This window comes from Spinacia oleracea, unplaced genomic scaffold, assembly GCF_020520425.1.
Source record: "Spinacia oleracea cultivar Varoflay unplaced genomic scaffold, BTI_SOV_V1 SOVchr0_112, whole genome shotgun sequence".
Lineage (NCBI taxonomy): Eukaryota > Viridiplantae > Streptophyta > Magnoliopsida > Caryophyllales > Amaranthaceae > Spinacia > Spinacia oleracea.
The window spans coordinates 743-21,055 of NW_026614440.1; the positions used below are offsets into that span (position 1 = coordinate 743).

Here is a 20,313-nt window from a genome sequence, read left to right on the forward strand (position 1 = left end):
ATGTCGTTGCCCTTGCTTGACCTTCTTGGGTCATGCCTTGCCTGCTTGGGCCATGTCGTGCCCTTGCTTCCTTTCTGGGTCCTGCTTCCTTGCTTGGGCCATGTCGTGCCCTTGCTTACCTTTCTTGGGTCATGCCTTGCCTTGCTTGGGCCAAGTCGTGCCCTTGCTTGCCTTTTCTTGGGTCATGCTTACCTTGCTTGGGCCATGTCGTGCCCTTGCTTACCTTTCTTGGGTCATGCCTTGCCTTGCTTGGGCCATGTCGTGCCCTTGCTTACCTTTCTTGGGTCATGCCTTCCTTGCTTGAGCCAAGTCGGTGCCCTTGCTTGCCTTTCTTGGGTCATGCTTACCTGCTTGGTCCATGTCGTGCCCTTGCTTACCTTTATGGGTCATGCCTTGCCTTGCTTGGGCCAGTCTCGTGCCCTTGCTTGCCTTTCTTGGGTCATGGCTGCCTTGCTTGGCCAGGTCGTGCCTTGCTTACCTTTCTTGGTCCCCCTTGGGCCATGTCCGTGTGCCCTTGCTTACCTTTCTTGGGGTCATGCCTTGCCTTGCCGTTGGGCATGTCGTGCCCTTGCGTTACCTTTCTTGGGTCACCCTTGCCCTTGCTTTGGCCATGTCGTGGCCCTTGCTTACCTTCTTGGGTCATGCCTTGCCTTGCTTGGGCCATGTCGTGGCCCGTGCTTGCCTTTCGTTGGGTCATGCTTACCTTGCTTGGGCCATGTCCGTGCCCTTGCTTACCTTTCTTGGGTCATGCCTGGCCTTGCTTGGGCCAAGTCGTGCCATTGCTTGCCTTTCTTGGGTACATGCTTACCTTGCTTGGGCCATGTCGTGCCCTTGCTTACCTTTCTTGGGTCATGCCTTGCCCTTGCTTGGGCCATGTCGTGCCCTTGCTTACCTTTCTTGGGTCATGCTTCCCTTGCTTGGGCCATGTCGTGCCCTTGCTTACCTTTCTTGGTCATGCCTTGCCTTGCTTGGGCCATGTCGTGCCCTTGCTTACCTTTCTTGGGTCACGCCTTGCCTTGCTTTGGCCATGTCGTGCCCTTGCTTACCTTTCTTGGGTCATGCCTTGCCTTGCTTGGGCCATGTCGTGCCCTTGCTTGCCTTTCTTGGGTCATGCCTTGCCTTGCTTGGGCCATGTCGTGCCCTTGCTTACCTTTCTTGGGTCATGCTTCCCTTGCTTGGGCCATGTCGTGCCCTTGCTTACCTTTCTTGGGTCATGCCTTGCCTTGCTTGGGCCATGTCGTGCCCTTGCTTACCTTTCTTGGGTCATGCCTTGCCTTGCTTGGGCCAAGTCGTGCCCTTGCTTGCCTTTCTTGGGTCATGCCTTGCCTTGCTTGGGCCATGTCGTGCCCTTGCTTACCTTTCTTGGGTCATGCCTTGTCTTGCTGGGGCCATGTCGTGCCCTTGCTTACCTTTCTTGGGTCATGCCTTGCCTTGCTTGGGCCATGTCGTGCCCTTGCTTGACTTTCTTGGGTCATGCCTTGCCTTGCTTGGGCCATGTCGTGCCTTGCTTGCCTTTCTTGGGTCATGCCTTGCCTTGCTTAGGCCATGTCGTGCCCTTGCTTTGCCTTTCTTTGGTCATGCCTTGCCTTGCTTGGGCCATGTCGTGCCCTTGCTTGCCTTTCTTGGGCCATGTCGTGCCCTTGCTTGCCTTTCTTGGGTCATGCTTTGCCTTGCTTGGGCCATGTCATGCCCTTGCTTGCCTTTCTTGGGTCATGTCTTGCCTTGCTTGGGCCATGTCGTGCCCTTGCTTACCTTTCTTGGGTCATGCCTTGCCTTGCGTGGCCATGTCGTGCCCTGCTTGCCTTTCTTGGGTCATGCTTCCCTTGCTTGGGCCATGTCGTGCCTTGCTTACCTTTCTTGGGTCATGCCTTGCCTTGCTTGGGCCATGTCGTGCCCTTGCTTGCCTTTCTTGGGTCATGCCTTGCCTTGCTTGGGCCATGTCGTGCCCTTGCTTACCTTTCTTGGGTCATGCTTCCCTTGCTTGGGCCATGTCGTGCCCTTGCTTACCTTTCTTGGGTCATGCCTTGCCTTGCTTGGGCCATGTCGTGCCCTTGCTTACCTTTCTTGGGTCATGCCTTGCCTTGCTTGGGCCAAGTCGTGCCCTTGCTTGCCTTTCTTGGGTCATGCCTTGCCTTGCTTGGGCCATGTCGTGCCCTTGCTTACCTTTCTTGGGTCATGCCTTGTCTTGCTGGGCCATGTCGTGCCCTTGCTTACCTTTCTTGGGTCATGCCTTGCCTTGCTTGGGCCATGTCGTGCCCTTGCTTGACTTTCTTGGGTCATGCCTTGCCTTGCTTGGGCCATGTCGTGCCCTTGCTTGCCTTTCTTGGGTCATGCCTTGCCTTGCTTAGGCCATGTCGTGCCCTTGCTTGCCTTTCTTTGGTCATGCCTTGCCTTGCTTGGGCCATGTCGTGCCCTTGCTTGCCTTTCTTGGGCCATGTCGTGCCCTTGCTTGCCTTTCTTGGGTCATGCTTCCCTTGCTTGGGCCATGTCGTGCCCTTGCTTGCCTTTCTTGGGTCATGTCTTGCCTTGCTTGGGCCATGTCGTGCCCTTGCTTGCCTTTCTTGGGTCATGGATTGCCTTGCTTGGGCAATGTCGTGCCCTTGCTTGCCTTTCTTGGGTCATGCATTGCTTTGCTTGGGCCATGTCGTGCCCTTGCTTGCCTTTCTTGGGTCATACCTTGCCTTGCTTGGGCCATGTCGTGCCCTTGCTTAGAGCCAACAAATTTTTTTTAATATTTTTTTTGAATTTTTTTAGAATTTTTTTGATTTTTTTTTTTTTTTTCAAAAAAATAATTTTTCGCGTCTAATCGGTTCTCGGACAAAAAATTATGCTTCAAATCCGTCGAATGATCCAAAATTTTCAATCCGTCTAATGTCATGGGCATGTGTGGTGTCGTAGGGGGGGCGACCATGCCCAACGGTGCACACAAGAGAGTTTTAAGCCAACCTTGACCATCCATCTTTCCACTCTCACCCTCCCCCTATAGAGGTTTATTTTGAATTAGCTAAATTCCTAGTTAACACCCAAGTGACAGTAACATAATAATGGCTCAAAACTTGAGTTAATAATGCCCCGTTTTTTTTGTTGGAAAACCTTATATGGGCATTAAGCTTAATTTTCATGATTTTTTTTTTTTCAAAAAATTATTTTTGTTTTCCGAAAATAGGGAAAATAGGGGTAAAAACGGGAAAAATAAGGGAAAAATTCAAAAAAATCTCAAAAAAACTCCCAAAAAAATCCCAAAAATCTCAAAAAAATCCCAAAAAATCCCAAAAAATTCAAAAAAATCCCAAAAAATTATTGGTGTTGAAAGTTTTTATTTTTGGACCTAGGGGGGTGCCCGTGTGGTCCCGGGTTGCTATTTTAGGGGTAAAACGGGGAAAATCCCAAAAATTCAAAAAATCCCAAAAAATCCGAAAAAATAGGAAAAGACATATAAATATATATAGAAAACATTGGTGTTGAAATTTTTTGGGACCTCGGGGGGTGCTCGTGTGGTCCCGGGTTGCTATTTTTGGAAAGTTTTCGGGAAAATTCATTCATAGTGGTCATTATTGTGCATGTGGTCCGATCGTTTTGCCTTGGGCCATGCCTTGGGTCCGATTGTTGTGCCTTGGGCCATGCCTTTCCCTTGCGTGCTTATGGATGCCATGCCCTTGGTCCATGTCAATGCGATCGTTAGGAATGCAACACAGAAAACCATCACTCGCCCAAGGCCTGTATAGCACTTGGAGCAAACACTGAAGAGGTTTATCGGCGTGCGGTTCACGGAGCCCGCCAGCTAAAAAAACCAAACACCACTCACACGCGTAGCGTACCGCTTGGCCAAGAAACAACGAGCTTGCATCCCACGACCACAAAGTGGCCGCAAGGATGGGCTAGATGTCCCACGACTAGCACCGTTTGACGTGAAAGAAACAAACAAATCGAGGCTGGACAACACTGGCTAAGGTTAGCTAACACAACGTCAACTAGATTTGGACTGCACCCACATGCCGCTTGATATCGCCCGCATCCGGGAACGGTCCGCATCGAGTTTCGGAAACATTAGCACACTAAAGCCAAAAGGGACAAGAGGTTTGTTCAAAGATCGACGACGAGATTTAGTCCGCTCTCTAGTGTGCTGCTTGGTCCTCTGCCCGCACACAAGAACAGTCCGAATCCGGTCATCGAGGCCCAAGTTCCCCTCGACTATAGTACCCGTTCTAGGTTTGCTCGAAGGAACGACGACGAGATTTAGTATGCTCTTGTGTGCTTCTTGGTCCGTTGCCCGCACACTAGAACACACCGCATCCGATCATGGATTCCCAAGCTCCCCTACAATACCTACGAGGTTTGTTCGAAGGACGACGTCAACTAGATTTTAGTCCGCGCTCGTGGGCTGCTCGGTCCGCTGCCCGCAAGAACAGACCTCATCCGGTCGACAAGTCCCAAACTCCCCTCCGCTAACCCATCCGAGAGACGACCGCGGGACCATTGCGGCATACGAAAAAAACGAGGTCAAGTCGGGACGTTAGCCGTATTGCGGGCCAAATCCTCCACCGTCATCCCCCGACTTTACGGAGCCGAAAAATTCCCTCAATGCATCGTTGGATTTTTTTTCTGAACAACGAAAACTCAAGGTCAAGTCGGTACTATGGCCGTGTCGCAGGCCAATTCCACAACCGTCATCCCCCGAAATACTCCGTCAATCGAACCGTAACACCTTTCTTTGCTTACCTTGCTTGGGATATGCCTTGCCATGCCTTCCTCTTGCCTTTCTTTGCCACGACTTTCCCTTGCTTACCTTGCTTGGGCCATGCCTTGCCACGACTTGCCCTTACATGCCTTTCTTTGCCACGACTTGCCCTTGCTTGCCTTGCTTGGGCATGGCGTGCCCTTACTTACCTTTCTTGGGTCATGCTTACCTTGTTTGGGCCATGTCGTGCCCTTGCTTACCTTTCTTGGGTCATGCCTTGCCTTGCTTGGGCCATGTCGTGCCTTGCTTACCTTTCTTGAGTCATGCTTACCTTGCTTGGGCCATGTCGTGCCCTTTCTTACCTTTCTTGGGTCATACCTTGCCTTGTTTGGGCCATGTCGTGCCCTTGCTTACCTTTCTTGGGTCATGCTTACCTTGCTTGGGCCATGTCGTGCCCTTGCTTACCTTTCTTGGGTCATGCTTACCTTGCTTGGGCCATGTCGTGCCCTTGCTTACCTTTCTTGGGTCATGCCTTGCCTTGCTTGGGCCATGTCGTTCCCTTGCTTACCTTTCTTGGGTCATGCCTTGCCTTGCTTGGGCGATGTCGTGCCCTTGCTTACCTTTCTTGGGTCATGCTTACCTTGCTTGGGCCATGTCGTGCCCTTGCTTACCTTTCTTGGATCATGCGTTGCCTTGCTTGGGCCATGTCGTGCCCTTGCTTACCTTTCTTGGGTCTTGCTTACCTTGTTTGGGCCATGTCGTGCCCTTGCTTACCTTTCTTGGGTCATGCTTACCTTGCTTGGGCCATGTCGTGCCCTTGCTTACCTTTCTTGGGTCATGCCTTGCCTAGCTTGGGCCATGTCGTGCCCTTGCTTACCTTTCTTGGGTCTTGCTTACCTTGTTTGGGCCATGTCGTGCCCTTGCTTACCTTTCTTGGGTCATGCTTACCTTGTTTGGGCCATGTCGTGCCCTTGCTTACCTTTCTTGGGTCATGGCTTGCCTTGCTTGGCCCATGTCCTGCCCTTGCTTACCTTTCTTGGGTCTTGCTTACCTTGTATGGGGCATGTCGTGCCCTTGCTTACCTTTCTTGGGTCATGCCTTGCCTTGCTTGGGCCATGTCGTGCCCTTGCTTACCTTTCTTGGGTCATGCTTACCTTGCTTGGGCCATGTCGTGCCCTTGCTTACCTTTCTTGGGTCATGCTTACCTTGCTTGGGCCATGTCGTGCCCTTGCTTACCTTTCTTGGGTCATGCCTTGCCTTGCTTGGGCCATGTCGTGCCCTTGCTTACCTTTCTTGGGTCATGCTTACCTTGCTTAAGGCATGTCGTGCCCTTGCTTACCTTTCTTGGGTCATGCCTTACCTTGCTTGGGTCATGCTTACCTTTCTTGGGTCATGCTTTGCCTTGCTTGGGCCATGTCGTGCCCTTGCTTACCTTTCTTGGGTCTTGCTTACCTTGCTTGGGCCATGTCGTGCCCTTGCTTACCTTTCTTGGGTGATGCTTACCTTGCTTTGGCCATGTCGTGCCCTTGCTTACCTTTCTTGGGTCATGCTTACCTTGCTTGGGCCATGTCGTACCCTTGCTTACCTTTCTTGGGTCATGCCTTGCCTTGCTTGGGCCATGTCGTGCCCTTGCTTACCTTTCTTGGGTCATGCCTTGCCTTGCTTGGGACATGTCGTGCCCTTGCTTACCTTTCTTGGGTCATGCCTTGCCTTGTTTGGGGCATGTCGTGCCCTTGCTTACCTTTCTTGGGTCATGCTTACCTTGCTTGGGCCATGTCGTGCCCTTGCTTGCCTTTCTTGGGTCATGCCTTGCCTTGCTTGGGCCATGTCGTGCCCTTGCTTACCTTTCTTGGGTCATGCCTTGCCTGTTAGGTTATGATACATATGATATTACATAAATCATGCGGAAACAACCATTAACCCAGGATTACATATTATTTACACATAATCATATAGCATAATTTAGATGCATACTCTTTGTTGCGTGCCCTCCCTAGCTGCGCCCGAACCGAACAAGAACAAGTCTTTAGGACTCCAAGTGTCGTCCCTCCGTAGATAGTCCACAGCACGTCCGGATCCGCCTTAAGATTGACCAACTAGAATCGCCCTTAAGGTACTAGAATTTTCGGCACTTTTGAGCAAGATGTGTGGCTGAATTTTTCTCTCAAAAACTCACTTTGAATACTTTGAAACTCGTTATAAATTGTGAACCCAGGCCACATATTTATAGGGTTATGGAAAGGGAATTGGAATCCTATTCAGATACAAATTAATTAAACCTAGAATCCTACAAGAACTCTAATTTAATTAGTTTATCAAATAGAATTAGGAATTTAATCATTAACCGAACTCTGCACGTTTTAGGAAACGTGCACGAACACAAACACTTACGCACACACACACGGCAGCCACGATGGGCCGCCCATGCGTGCGTGCGAGCAGCAGCCCACGCAGCGAGGCCTGCGCGAGCCACAAGCCCACGCAAGCACCCGCGCGCGCTGCGCGCGCTGTGCGCGCTGCCACGGCCTGCTGGGCCTGGCCTTGCGCTGGGCCTGGCGTGGCTGTTTGTGTGGCGCGCTTGGCTTGCTGGGCGATGGCCTGGCTTCGTGCTGGGCCCTCGTCCGGCAGGCCTCGTCCGATGCTTATTCGTACGATACGCTTCCGATTAAATTTCCGATTCCGGAATTCATTTCCGATACGAACAATATTTAACATTTCCGATTCCGGAATTAATTTCTGTTTCGAACAAATATTTAATATTTCCGTTTCCGGAATTATTTTCCGATTCCGATAATATTTCCGATTCTGACAATATTTCCGTTTCCGGCAATATTTCCGATTCTGGTAATATTTCCATTTCCGATAATATTTTCCGATACGTACCATGTTTCCGTTTCCGGCAACATCTACGACTTGGATAATATTTATATTTCCGATACGATCCATATTTCCGTTTCCGGCAATATCATCGTTTCCGGAGTATTCATTTCTTGCCTGTGACGATCTCAGCTCCCACTGAAACCAAGATCCGTCGATTCTGAATATCCATAGATAGAGTATTTAATGCCATTAAATACTTGATCCGTTTACGTACTATTTGTGTGACCCTACGGGTTAAGTCAAGAGTAAGCTGTGGATTAATATCATTAATTCCACTTGAACTGAAGCGGCCTCTAGCTAGGCATTCAGCTCACTTGATCTCACTGAATTATTAACTTGTTAATTAATACTGAACCGCATTTATTAGACTTAACATAGAATGCATACTTGGACCAAGGGCATTATTTCCTTCATTGCCTTGCTTGGGCCATGTCGTGCCCTTGCTTACCTTTCTTGGGTCATGCCTTGCCTTGCTTGGGCCATGTCGTGCCCTTGCTTACCTTTCTTGGGTCATGCTTACCTTGTTTGGGCCATGTCGTGCCCTTGCTTACCTTTCTTGGTCATGCCTTGCCTTGCTTGGGCCATGTCGTGCCCTTGCTTACCTTTCTTGGGTCATGCCTTGCCTTGCTTGGGCCACGTCGTGCCCTTGCTTACCTTTCTTGGGTCATGCTTACCTTGTTTGGGCCATGTCGTGCCCTTGCTTACCTTTCTTGGTCATGCCTTGCCTTGCTTGGGCCATGTCGTGCCCTTGCTTACCTTTCTTGGGTCATGCTTGCCTTGCTTGGGCCATGTCGTGCCCTTGCTTACCTTTCTTGGGTCATGCTTACCTTGCTTGGGCCATGTCGTACCCTTGCTTACCTTTCTTGGGTCATGCCTTGCCTTGCTTGGGCCATGTCGTGCCCTTGCTTACCTTTCTTGGGTCATGCCTTGCCTTGCTTGGGACATGTCGTGCCCTTGCTTACCTTTCTTGGGTCATGCCTTGCCTTGCTTGGGCCATGTCGTGCCCTTGCTTACCTTTCTTGGGTCATGCTTACCTTGTTTGGGCCATGTCGTGCCCTTGCTTACCTTTCTTGGTCATGCCTTGCCTTGCTTGGCCATGTCATGCCCTTGCTTACCTATCTTGGGTCATGCCTTGCCTTGCTTGGGCCATGTCGTGCCCTTGCTTACCTTTCTTGGGTCATGCCTTGCCTTGCTTGGGCCATGTCGTGCCCTTGCTTACCTTTCTTGGGTCATGCCTTGCCTTGCTTGGGCCATGTCGTGCCCTTGCTTACCTTTCTTGGGTCATGCCTTGCCTTGCTTGGGACATGTCGTGCCCTTGCTTACCTTTCTTGGGTCATGCCTTGCCTTGCTTGGGCCATGTCGTGCCCTTGCTTACCTTTCTTGGGTCATGCTTACCTTGTTTGGGCCATGTCGTGCCCTTGCTTACCTTTCTTGGTCATGCCTTGCCTTGCTTGGCCATGTCATGCCCTTGCTTACCTATCTTGGGTCATGCCTTGCCTTGCTTGGGCCATGTCGTGCCCTTGCTTACCTTTCTTGGGTCATGCCTTGCCTTGCTTGGGCCATGTCGTGCCCTTGCTTGCCTTTCTTGGGTCATGCCTTGCCTTGCTTGGGCCATGTCGTGCCCTTGCTTACCTTTCTTGGGTCATGCTTCCCTTGCTTGGGCCATGTCGTGCCCTTGCTTACCTTTCTTGGGTCATGCCTTGCCTTGCTTGGGCCATGTCGTGCCCTTGCTTACCTTTCTTGGGTCATGCCTTGCCTTGCTTGGGCCAAGTCGTGCCCTTGCTTGCCTTTCTTGGGTCATGCCTTGCCTTGCTTGGGCCATGTCGTGCCCTTGCTTACCTTTCTTGGGTCATGCCTTGCCTTGCTTGGGCCATGTCGTGCCCTTGCTTACCTTTCTTGGGTCATGCCTTGCCTTGCTTGGGCCATGTCGTGCCCTTGCTTGCCTTTCTTGGGTCATGCTTACCTTGCTTGGGACATGTCGTGCCCTTGCTTACCTTTCTTGGGTCATGCCTTGCCTTGCTTGGGCCTTGTCGTGCCCTTGCTTACCTTGCTTGGGCCATGTCGTGCCCTTGCTTACCTTTCTTGGGTAATGCCTTGCCTTGCTTGGGCCATGTCGTGCCCTTGCTTACCTTTCTTGGGTCATGCTTCCCTTGCTTGGGCCATGTCGTGCCCTTGCTTACCTTTCTTGGGTCATGCCTTGCCTTGCTTGGGCCATGTCGTGCCCTTGCTTACCTTTCTTGGGTCATGCCTTGCCTTGCTTGGGCCATGTCGTGCCCTTGCTTGCCTTTCTTGGGTCATGCTTACCTTGCTTGGGACATGTCGTGCCCTTGCTTACCTTTCTTGGGTCATGCCTTGCCTTGCTTGGGCCATGTCGTGCCCTTGCTTACCTTTCTTGGGTCATGCCTTGCCTTGCTTGGGCCATGTCGTGCCCTTGCTTACCTTTCTTGGGTCATGCCTTGCCTTGCTTGGGCCAAGTCGTGCCCTTGCTTACCTTTCTTGGGTCATGCCTTGCCTTGCTTGGGCCATGTCGTGCCCTTGCTAAACTTTCTTGGGTCATGCTTCCCTTGCTTGGGCCATGTCGTGCCCTTGCTTACCTTTCTTGGGTCATGCCTTGCCTTGCTTGGGCCATGTCGTGCCCTTGCTTACCTTTCTTGGGTCATGCCTTGCCTTGCTTGGGACATGTCGTGCCCTTGCTTACCTTTCTTGGGTCATGCCTTGCCTTGCTTGGGCCATGTCGTGCCCTTGCTTACCTTTCTTGGGTCATGCTTACCTTGTTTGGGCCATGTCGTGCCCTTGCTTACCTTTCTTGGTCATGCCTTGCCTTGCTTGGCCATGTCGTGCCCTTGCTTACCTATCTTGGGTCATGCCTTGCCTTGCTTGGGCCATGTCGTGCCCTTGCTTACCTTTCTTGGGTCATGCCTTGCCTTGCTTGGGCATGTCGTGCCCTTGCTTGCCTTTCTTGGGTCATGCCTTGCCTTGCTTGGGCCATGTCGTGCCCATGCTTACCTTTCTTGGGTCATGCTTCCCTTGCTTGGGCCATGTCGTGCCCATGCTTACCTTTCTTGGGTCATGCCTTGCCTTGCTTGGGCCATGTCGTGCCCTTGCTTGCCTTTCTTGGGTCATGCCTTGCCTTGCTTGGGCCATGTCGTGCCCTTGCTTACCTTTCTTGGGTCATGCTTCCCTTGCTTGGGCCATGTCGTGCCCTTGCTTACCTTTCTTGGGTCATGCTTACCTTGCTTGGGCCATGTCGTGCCCTTGCTTACCTTTCTTGGGTCATGCTTCCCTTGCTTGGGCCATGTCGTGCCCTTGCTTACCTTTCTTGGGTCATGCTTACCTTGCTTGGGCCATGTCGTGCCCTTGCTTACCTTTCTTGGGTCATGCCTTGCCTTGCTTGGGCCATGTCGTGCCCTTGCTTACCTTTCTTGGGTCATGCTTCCCTTGCTTGGGCCATGTCGTGCCCATGCTTACCTTTCTTGGGTCATGCCTTGCCTTGCTTGGGCCATGTCGTGCCCTTGCTTGCCTTTCTTGGGTCATGCCTTGCCTTGCTTGGGCCATGTCGTGCCCTTGCTTACCTTTCTTGGGTCATGCTTCCCTTGCTTGGGCCATGTCGTGCCCTTGCTTACCTTTCTTGGGTCATGCTTACCTTGCTTGGGCCATGTCGTGCCCTTGCTTACCTTTCTTGGGTCATGCTTACCTTGTTTGGGCCATGTCGTGCCCTTGCTTACCTTTCTTGGTCATGCCTTGCCTTGCTTGGGCCATGTCGTGCCCTTGCTTACCTTTCTTGGGTCATGCCTTACCTTGCTTGGGCCATGTCGTGCCCTTGCTTACCTTTCTTGGGTCATGCCTTGCCTTGCTTGGGCCATGTCGTGCCCTTGCTTACCTTTCTTGGGTCATGCTTCCCTTGCTTGGGCCATGTCGAGCCCTTGCTTACCTTTCTTGGGTCATGCCTTGCCTTGCTTGGGCCATGTCGTGCCCTTGCTTACCTTTCTTGGGTCATGCTTCCCTTGCTTGGGCCATGTCGTGCCCTTGCTTATCTTTCTTGGGTCATGCTTACCTTGCTTGGGCCATGTCGTGCCCTTGCTTACCTTTCTTGGGTCATGCTTACCTTGTTTGGGCCATGTCGTGCCCTTGCTTACCTTTCTTGGTCATGCCTTGCCTTGCTTGGGCCATGTCGTGCCCTTGCTTACCTATCTTGGGTCATGCCTTGCCTTGCTTGGGCCATGTCGTGCCCTTGCTTACCTTTCTTGGGTCATGCTTACCTTGTTTGGGCCATGTCGTGCCCTTGCTTACCTTTCTTGGTCATGCCTTGCCTTGCTTGGGCCATGTCGTGCCCTTGCTTACCTTTCTTGGGTCATGCTTGCCTTGCTTGGGCCATGTCGTGCCCTTGCTTACCTTTCTTGGGTCATGCTTACCTTGCTTGGGCCATGTCGTACCCTTGCTTACATTTCTTGGGTCATGCCTTGCCTTGCTTGGGCCATGTCGTGCCCTTGCTTACCTTTCTTGGGTCATGCCTTGCCTTGTTTGGGACATGTCGTGCCCTTGCTTACCTTTCTTGGGTCATGCCTTGCCTTGCTTGGGCCATGTCGTGCCCTTGCTTACCTTTCTTGGGTCATGCTTACCTTGTTTGGGCCATGTCGTGCCCTTGCTTACCTTTCTTGGTCATGCCTTGCCTTGCTTGGCCATGTCGTGCCCTTGCTTACCTATCTTGGGTCGTGCCTTGCCTTGCTTGGGCCATGTCGTGCCCTTGCTTACCTTTCTTGGGTCATGCCTTGCCTTACTTGGGCCATGTCGTGCCCTTGCTTGTCTTTCTTGGGTCATGCCTTGCCTTGCATGGGCCATGTCGTGCCCTTGCTTACCTTTCTTGGGTCATGCTTCCCTTGCTTGGGCCATGTCGTGCCCTTGCTTACCTTTCTTGGGTCATGCCTTGCCTTGCTTGGGCCATGTCGTGCCCTTGCTTACCTTTCTTGGGTCATACCTTGCCTTGCTTGGGCCAAGTCGTGCCCTTGCTTGCCTTTCTTGGGTCATGCTTACCTTGCTTGGGCCATGTCGTGCCCTTGCTTGCCTTTCTTGGGTCATGCTTACCTTGCTTGGGCCATGTCGTGCCCTTGCTTACCTTTCTTGGGTCATGCCTTGCCTTGCTTGGGCCATGTCGTGCCCTTGCTTACCTTTCTTGGGTCATGCTTCCCTTGCTTGGGCCATGTCGTGCCCTTGCTTACCTTTCTTGGGTCATGCCTTGCCTTACTTGGGCCATGTCGTGCCCTTGCTTACCTTTCTTGGGTCATGCCTTGCCTTGCTTGGGCCATGTCGTGCCCTTGCTTGCCTTTCTTGGTTCATGCTTTCCTTGCTTGGGCCATGTCGTGCCCTTGCTTACCTTTCTTGGGTCATGCCTTGCCTTGCTTGGGCCATGTCGTGCCCTTGCTTACCTTTCTTGGGTCATGCCTTGCCTTGCTTGGGCCAAGTCGTGCCCTTGCTTGCCTTTCTTGGGTCATGCTTACCTTGCTTGGGCCATGTCGTGCCCTTGCTTACCTTTCTTGGGTCATGCCTTGCCTAGCTTGGGCCATGTCGTGCCCTTGCTTACCTTTCTTGGGTCATGCTTCCCTTGCTTGGGCCATGTCGTGCCCTTGCTTACCTTTCTTGGGTCATGCCTTGCCTTGCTTGGGCCATGTCGTGCCCTTGCTTGCCTTTCTTGGGTCATGCCTTGCCTTGCTTGGACCATGTCGTGCCCTTGCTTACCTTTCTTGGGTCATGCTTCCCTTGCTTGGGCCATGTCGTGCCCTTGCTTACCTTTATTGGGTCATGCTTGCCTTGCTTGGGCCATGTCGTGCCCTTGCTTACCTTTCTTGGGTCATGCTTACCTTGCTTGGGCCATGTCGTGCCCTTGCTTGCCTTTCTTGGGTCATGCCTTGCCTTGCTTGGGCCATGTCGTGCCCTTGCTTACCTTTCTTGGGCCATGCCTTGCCTTGCTTGGCCATGTCGTGCCCTTGCTTACCTTTCTTGGGTCATGCCTTGCCTTGCTTGGGCCAAGTCGTGCCCTTGCTTACCTTTCTTGGGTCATGCCTTGCCTTGCTTGGGCCATGTCGTGCCCTTGCTTACCTTTCTTGGGTCATGCTTCCCTTGCTTGGGCCATGTCGTGCCCTTGCTTACCTTTCTTGGGTCATGCCTTGCCTTGCTTGGGCCATGTCGTGCCCTTGCTTGCCTTTCTTGGGTCATGCCTTGCCTTGCTTGGGCCATGTCGTGCCCTTGCTTACCTTTCTTGGGTCATGCCTTGCCTTGCTTGGGCCATGTCGTGCCCTTGCTTGCCTTTCTTGGGTCATGCTTACCTTGCTTGGGCCATGTCGTGCCCTTGCTTACCTTTCTTGGGTCATGCCTTGCCTTGCTTGGGCCATGTCGTGCCCTTGCTTACCTTTCTTGGGTCATGCCTTGCCTTGCTTAGGCCATGTCGTGCCCTTGCTTGCCTTTCTTGGGTCATGCTTACCTTGCTTGGGCCATGTCGTGCCCTTGCTTACCTTTCCTGGGTCATGCCTTGCCTTGCTTGGGCCATGTCGTGCCCTTGCTTACCTTTCTTGGGTCATGCCTTGCCTTGCTTGGGCCAAGTCGTGCCCTTGCTTGCCTTTCTTGGGTCATGCTTACCTTGCTTGGGCCATGTCGTGCCCTTGCTTACCTTTCTTGGGTCATGCCTTGCCTTGCTTGGGCCACGTCGTGCCCTTGCTTACCTTTCTTGGGTCATGCTTCCCTTGCTTGGGCCATGTCGTGCCCTTGCTTACCTTTCTTGGGTCATGCCTTGCCTTGCTTGGGCCATGTCGTGCCCTTGCTTGCCTTTCTTGGGTCATGCCTTGCCTTGCTTGGGCCATGTCGTGCCCTTGCTTACCTTTCTTGGGTCATGCTTCCCTTGCTTAGGCCATGTCGTGCCCTTGCTTACCTTTCTTGGGTCATGCCTTGCCTTGCTTGGGCCATGTCGTGCCCTTGCTTACCTTTCTTGGGTCATGCCTTGCCTTGCTTAGGCCAAGTCGTGCCCTTGCTTGCCTTTCTTGGGTCATGCTTACCTTGCTTGGGCCATGTCGTGCCCTTGCTTACCTTTCTTGGGTCATGCCTTGCCTTGCTTGGGCCATGTCGTGCCCTTGCTTACCTTTTTTGGGTCATGCCTTGCCTTGCTTGGGCCATGTCGTGCCCTTGCTTGGCTTTCTTGGGTCATGCCTTGCCTTGCTTGGGTCATGTCGTGCCCTTGCTTGCCTTTCTTGGGTCATGCCTTGCCTTGCTTAGGCCATGTCGTGCCCTTGCTTGCATTTCTTTGGTCATGCCTTGCCTTGCTTGGGCCATGTCGTGCCCTTGCTTGCCTTTCTTGGGCCATGTCGTGCCCTTGCTTGCCTTTCTTGGGTCATGCTTTGCCTTGCTTGGGCCATGTCGTGTCCTTGCTTGCCTTTCTTGGGTCATGTCTTGCCTTGCTTGGGCCATGTCGTGCCCTTGCTTGCCTTTCTTGGGTCATGGATTGCCTTGCTTGGGCCATGTCGTGCCCTTGCTTGCCATTCTTGGGTCATTCATTGCTTTGCTTGGGCCATGTCGTGCCCTTGCTTGCCTTTCTTGGGTCATACCTTGCCTTGCTTGGGCCATGTCGTGCCCTTGCTTAGAGCCAACAAATTTTTTTTCAAAAAAAATTTTTTTTTTATATTTTTTTTGAATTTTTTTAGAATTTTTTTAGAATTTTTTAGAATTTTTTTTTTTTTCAAAAAAATAATTTTTCGCGTCAAATCGGGTCTCGGACAAAAAATTATGCGTCAAATCCGTCGAATGATCCAAAATTTTCAATCCGTCTAATGTCATGGGCATGTGTGGTGTCGTAGGGATATCCCTAATTGCTATACCCAGGTACAGCCAAGATGGCTGTACCCCCTGCCCAAAACGACGCGCAGCGTCGTTTGGGTAAAATACCCAGGTACAGCCAACTTGGCTGTACCCCCTGCCATTGTTAGGCGCGTGAATCCCACGCGCGGGTAGTTAATTTTGAAAAAAAAAGTGGCACGTGAGGGTAATAATTTCGTGCAGGAATGGCCTATAAATACAAAAAAAAAAAGAGGAAAATCATTTCGAAAACCGTTCAAATTCTCAGCACGCAAAAAATTTTCTCTCTCCTCTGCCCACTCTTCTCCTTCGTTGTTTTCTCTCTCTTAAAACCGTCATTAAACTTCCTGCAACCACCTCAATCAACTTTCTCTCTCTTCAAACCGCTACTAATCTTCATTATTAAAGCTGAATTTCCACAAAATATCAAGAGAAGAAATCTGTGACGTCTTTTTACTGAAAAAAAAGAGAAAAATGGATGTTCGTGACGAAATTGACATGAACAAGCTTCAAAATCCACCGAAAAGCAAAAAGTAAGTAATTACAATTGATTCTGATGTTTCGATTTTGTTTTCGAACTAAAATGAAATCTAATTTTGCTTATTTTCGTTCTATTTCAGAAAAACGAAGATGCCGAAAGAAAAAAAGGAAACGTATGTAATTTAATTTCAGATTTCGAACATGCAACTGTTTTATTACTTAAATATTTGTTTAATTCAGTTATTTTCAGTATTTTTCTTTATAATGTTCAAATAATTTCATTATAATGGTCAATTTTTTGGTTTATGATGTTAGCAAACCCTAACTTCTGATTTTTTGGCTATAGGACTGGAAGATCTAGTGAAGAGCAAAAAATCGGGAATGCAAAGCAACTAGACATGAAGGAGTAAGTTATTTTAAGTTTTCGTAGATAAATTCATTTTAATTTACATATGTTCAATCAATTTTATGTTAATGTTCAATCGTTTTTAATTTAATGTTCATTTTCGTTGCGTGATGATTTAACCAAACCCTAACTATTGGTTTTTTGATCACAGAACTGGAAAATACGAAATTGAGAAGGAAATTGAAGCTGAAAAGCAAATAGACACATTCCAGTAAGTAATTTTTATGTTTTTGAATATCTATTTCTATTTAATTTGCGAATGTGCCGTTTTTGACATTTGATACAATACAAATACAAATTAATGATACATTGTTCATATTCATAGAGATTTAACAATAATCTTATTGATGATTGAAATTTGGATTGGGAATGTCAGTTAATTTAAATATTATTATAATAATGTAAATGTGATGAACTTTTGTTGAGTTTTTCTAATCTTATGTTAGACGTTCAATTTATGTGTAAAATGTTCATATTGTTTAAGCTAGATATTCATTTTGGTCCACTGAGTTTTGTTCATTCCTCTGTAAAATAAATTAAGTCTTTAGAACTCATGATAACTATCTTATGCAAAATGTTCAATTGATTATAGCAGAATATTCAATATCTTTTTGGAAAATGATCATATATTCCAAACTGGATATCCTTTTTGGTCTACTGAGATTTTCTTTAGGAATACTGAATTATTTCGAATGTTCATTCATATATAATTAAAATAATTTGAACATTTGTTCATTCATATGTCCAAAAACTAAATCCAGAAATCATGGTAACTGTCTGTCTCCAAAATGTTCAATATATTTTGGTAAAATATTCATTTTCTTTTTACAAAATATTCAATATATTTTGATAGTTCATTTTCTTTTTATAAAATGTTCAATTTTTTTTCTGGAATATATTTTGTTACAGAGTTTTGTTTTGGAATATACTATGAATTATTTCTAGTATTATATTCATAATGGAAATGTTCTTTGTACTAATATTCAATTTTTCTACAGTAAAATTTTAAATCTACACTCATCTGCGAAAAATGTTCAATTTATTTTGCTAAAATATTCAATTCTTTTTAATAAAATGTTCATTTACTCTGATATACTAAGTTGGTTTAGAAATCTTCAATTATTTCAACTACTATATTCATAATTTCAATGTTTGAACTTTTGTTCATTTCTTCAGTCCTTTTTATTATTAAAACTCATGATAACTGTTTTTATGTTAAATGTTCATTTTGTTTTCATAAAATATTCATTTCTTCAAACTGAATTTTGCTCTGGACACTCATTAGTTATAAATTTATAAAATCTAGAGAACAACCACAAAGGTTAATACTCAAATTTAAGCGAAGACCAACTAAATCCCAGCCAGAGGTTCAGAAAGTATTAAGGTATAAGATAATATCAATTTTTTATTAAATTTGAATGATTTTTAATATTATATAATATAATGTGTGCATTAACATCATATTAATAAAAAATACAGTGAAGGAGATGGGAAGGCATGTACAACTTCTGAGACAGAAGTTCAAAAACCATTGAGGTATAATATAATGTCCATTTTTTACTACATTATGCATGTAATATAAATGTTCTTTTTCTTAAAGTTATTTGTTCAATTGTGTATGGCTTAATATTCATTCATAAATTGAAAGTTTATCTCATCTGCGTTTATGAATTATGTTCAAAAAATTTCCTCCTTGTGTTCAAAGTTTTTATGAATTATGATCAAAAAATTTACTTATTATGTTTAAAGCTTCTCCTATATGTTCAAAGCTTTTCTCCATTGTTCGTTCAAATTTTTTAACCTTTATGTTCTAAGTTTTTAGTCATATGTTCAAAGCCTTTCTTTCTGTTTATATCTCAGTCAAACTATTTGGTTATATGTTCAAAGCTTTTCTCCATTTTGTTCAAAGTTTTTAACCTTTATGTTCAAAGTTTTTAGTCAAATGTTCAAATTTACCTATTATGTTTAAAACTTTTCTCCATTTTGTTCAAAGTTTATTACCTTTATGTTCAAAGTTTTTACCCTAATGTTCAAGTTTTTAGTCATGGGTTCAAATTTCACAGTATAATATAATGTCCATTTTTAGCTTTTTAAATAATTTTTTATTAATTTTATATAAAATGACTTGTACGTTTACACCTTACTATTCAAATTACAGTGAAGGAGATAAGAAATCTTCGTCAAAATCACAGCCTGAAGTTCAAAAAACATCAAGGTAAAAATTAATATGAATTTTCAATTTAGTTGAATCGTTCATAATTTTTATATAAAATAGCATGTATATTAAAAATATATTATTCAAATAACAGTGAAGAAGCTCAAGAAGAGTCTTCAAAATCTTTGGTACAAAGAAAGATTGCTACAAAAAATAGGTAGAATTTGGCATTTTTTTACAATTCATTTTCTTCTGCATATTTGTTCATAATGGTTTCATTGTTTGTTCATTCATTTGGAATTGTTTGTTCTTTATTTTATATGGTTTATTCTTTATTATTGAACAACTCTTTCTTTCTTCTTTATTTGTAACTTTATATATAAATGATATTTTTCATACGTTTTCATATATATGATCACACATTTGTCGTTTTAATTTATTGAATTTTTTTGTTCTTTGTTTATCAGGGGCAACAACTTACTGAAACAACTTTTAGCAAAGAGCATAAAGCAGAACAACAAAAAAAAGGCTGCACAAATGGTAGCTGCAGCTGCTGCTGCTGCAATGGCCAGCAAAGAAGCTGACAAAAGGATAGATACAGCTGCCGTTGCAGCACAAATAGAAGCTGAGAAAATGGCACCTGCAGCTGATGCAGAAGACAAAAGAGTCGCTCAGGAAAAGGCGTCTGCAGCTGAGAAAGAAGCCAAAAGAGTGGTTGAGGAAAAGGCATCTGCAGCTGATGCAGAAGCGAAAAAACTGGATGAGGAGAAGGCATCTGCAGCTGATGCCCAAAGAGAAGCTGAGCTGAAAGAAGCTGAAAACAAGAGGATCGAGGCTAATAAGAAGAAGGAAGAAGAAGATAAAGCTGAAGCAATGAAGAAGGATTTAGAGGAAAGAAAGAAAGAATATGAAGAAAAAATGAGCCAGCTTATGGCTAAAAACAACAAAGAGTTGATAGAGGAAGCGGAAAGGAAAGAAGCTGAGAGAAAGAAAAGAGAAGATGAGAGAAAGAAAAAAGAAGACGATGATGCCACAAAAGCAATTGCCATGGTGGTTGAAAATGTAAATGCTTCAGAGAGTGAAGCTCAAACCATTGGTGGTAAAGGCACAAAAAGAGGAAAGAAGACAACAGCTACCAAGAAGAACACCATTCTAAGTATTACTATGGATGAAGAACTACAAAAGAAGTTGCACAACATATCAGATTCATACAATCCGAGAAGAAGTACAAGATCAATGGTGAAAGTGCAACAAAATGTTGGTGCTGAAGTAGTTAGCAAAGAAGAATTTGAAGGCAAAGGTAACTATTTACATTGTTCAATCTTATTTCAATAAATATTCAAAATATATTATTATGTAAGTTGTACTTAGTATTTGTTAATAATGTAGATGTTTCTGGAGTTACTTCCAAAGTAACAAATACTCCAAAGAAAAGGAAAGCGGCTGAGAAAGAAGATGAGGATGAGCCTTTGGATGTTGAGATAATAAAAATAAAAAAACAAAAAGGTAAACATATTTACAAAAAAACATTGTTAAAAAATAATTTAAGATAATTGATAAAATGTTAATATGTTAAATACATTGTAATTTTTTTTACAGGAGTTGAAAAAAAAGCACCTGTTAAGGGAAGAATTCTTCCTCTTAGGAGTGCATTGAAAAGAAATAAGAATAATGATATTGAAGAAGTGAAAGAAGAACAGAAAACAGGTATTACATTTAACATTGTTCAAAGTTTTTTCAAAGAACGTTCATTTGGTTATCATAAAATGTTATTTTTGTTTGGATAAAAATTCTTTCTGTTTTTATCTCACAGTTATTCAAACTATTTGGTTATATGTTCAAAGTTTTTCTCCATCATGTTCAAAAGTTTTCTATATT

The 20,313-nt window shown here is 46.5% G+C and overlaps 1 protein-coding gene across 1 annotated transcript; it reads left to right on the forward strand.

The window, feature by feature from the left end:
* Positions 1 to 15,868: 15,868 nt before the first annotated feature.
* On the forward strand, positions 15,869 to 20,091 carry LOC130465250 (vicilin-like seed storage protein At2g18540). Its single transcript, XM_056834133.1, has 9 exons — positions 15,869 to 15,927; positions 16,221 to 16,280; positions 16,432 to 16,491; positions 17,587 to 17,664; positions 17,760 to 17,816; positions 18,439 to 18,495; positions 18,903 to 19,735; positions 19,825 to 19,910; positions 20,035 to 20,091. The coding sequence occupies exons 1-9, from the start codon at positions 15,869 to 15,871 to the stop codon at positions 20,089 to 20,091; spliced, it is 1,347 nt and encodes a 448-aa protein (XP_056690111.1).
* The last annotated feature ends 222 nt before the right edge of the window (positions 20,092 to 20,313 follow it).

Excerpts from the sequence above, each read along its gene's own strand:
- LOC130465250 (XM_056834133.1), top strand. The coding sequence starts at position 15,869 with ATGGATGTTCGTGACGAAATTGACATGAACAAGCTTCAAAATCCACCG. Across the intron at positions 16,492-17,586 it reads AAGCAAATAGACACATTCCA|AGAACAACCACAAAGGTTAA; the intron begins GTAAGTAATTTT and ends TATAAAATCTAG. Across the intron at positions 18,496-18,902 it reads GAAGTTCAAAAAACATCAAG|GGGCAACAACTTACTGAAAC; the intron begins GTAAAAATTAAT and ends TTTGTTTATCAG.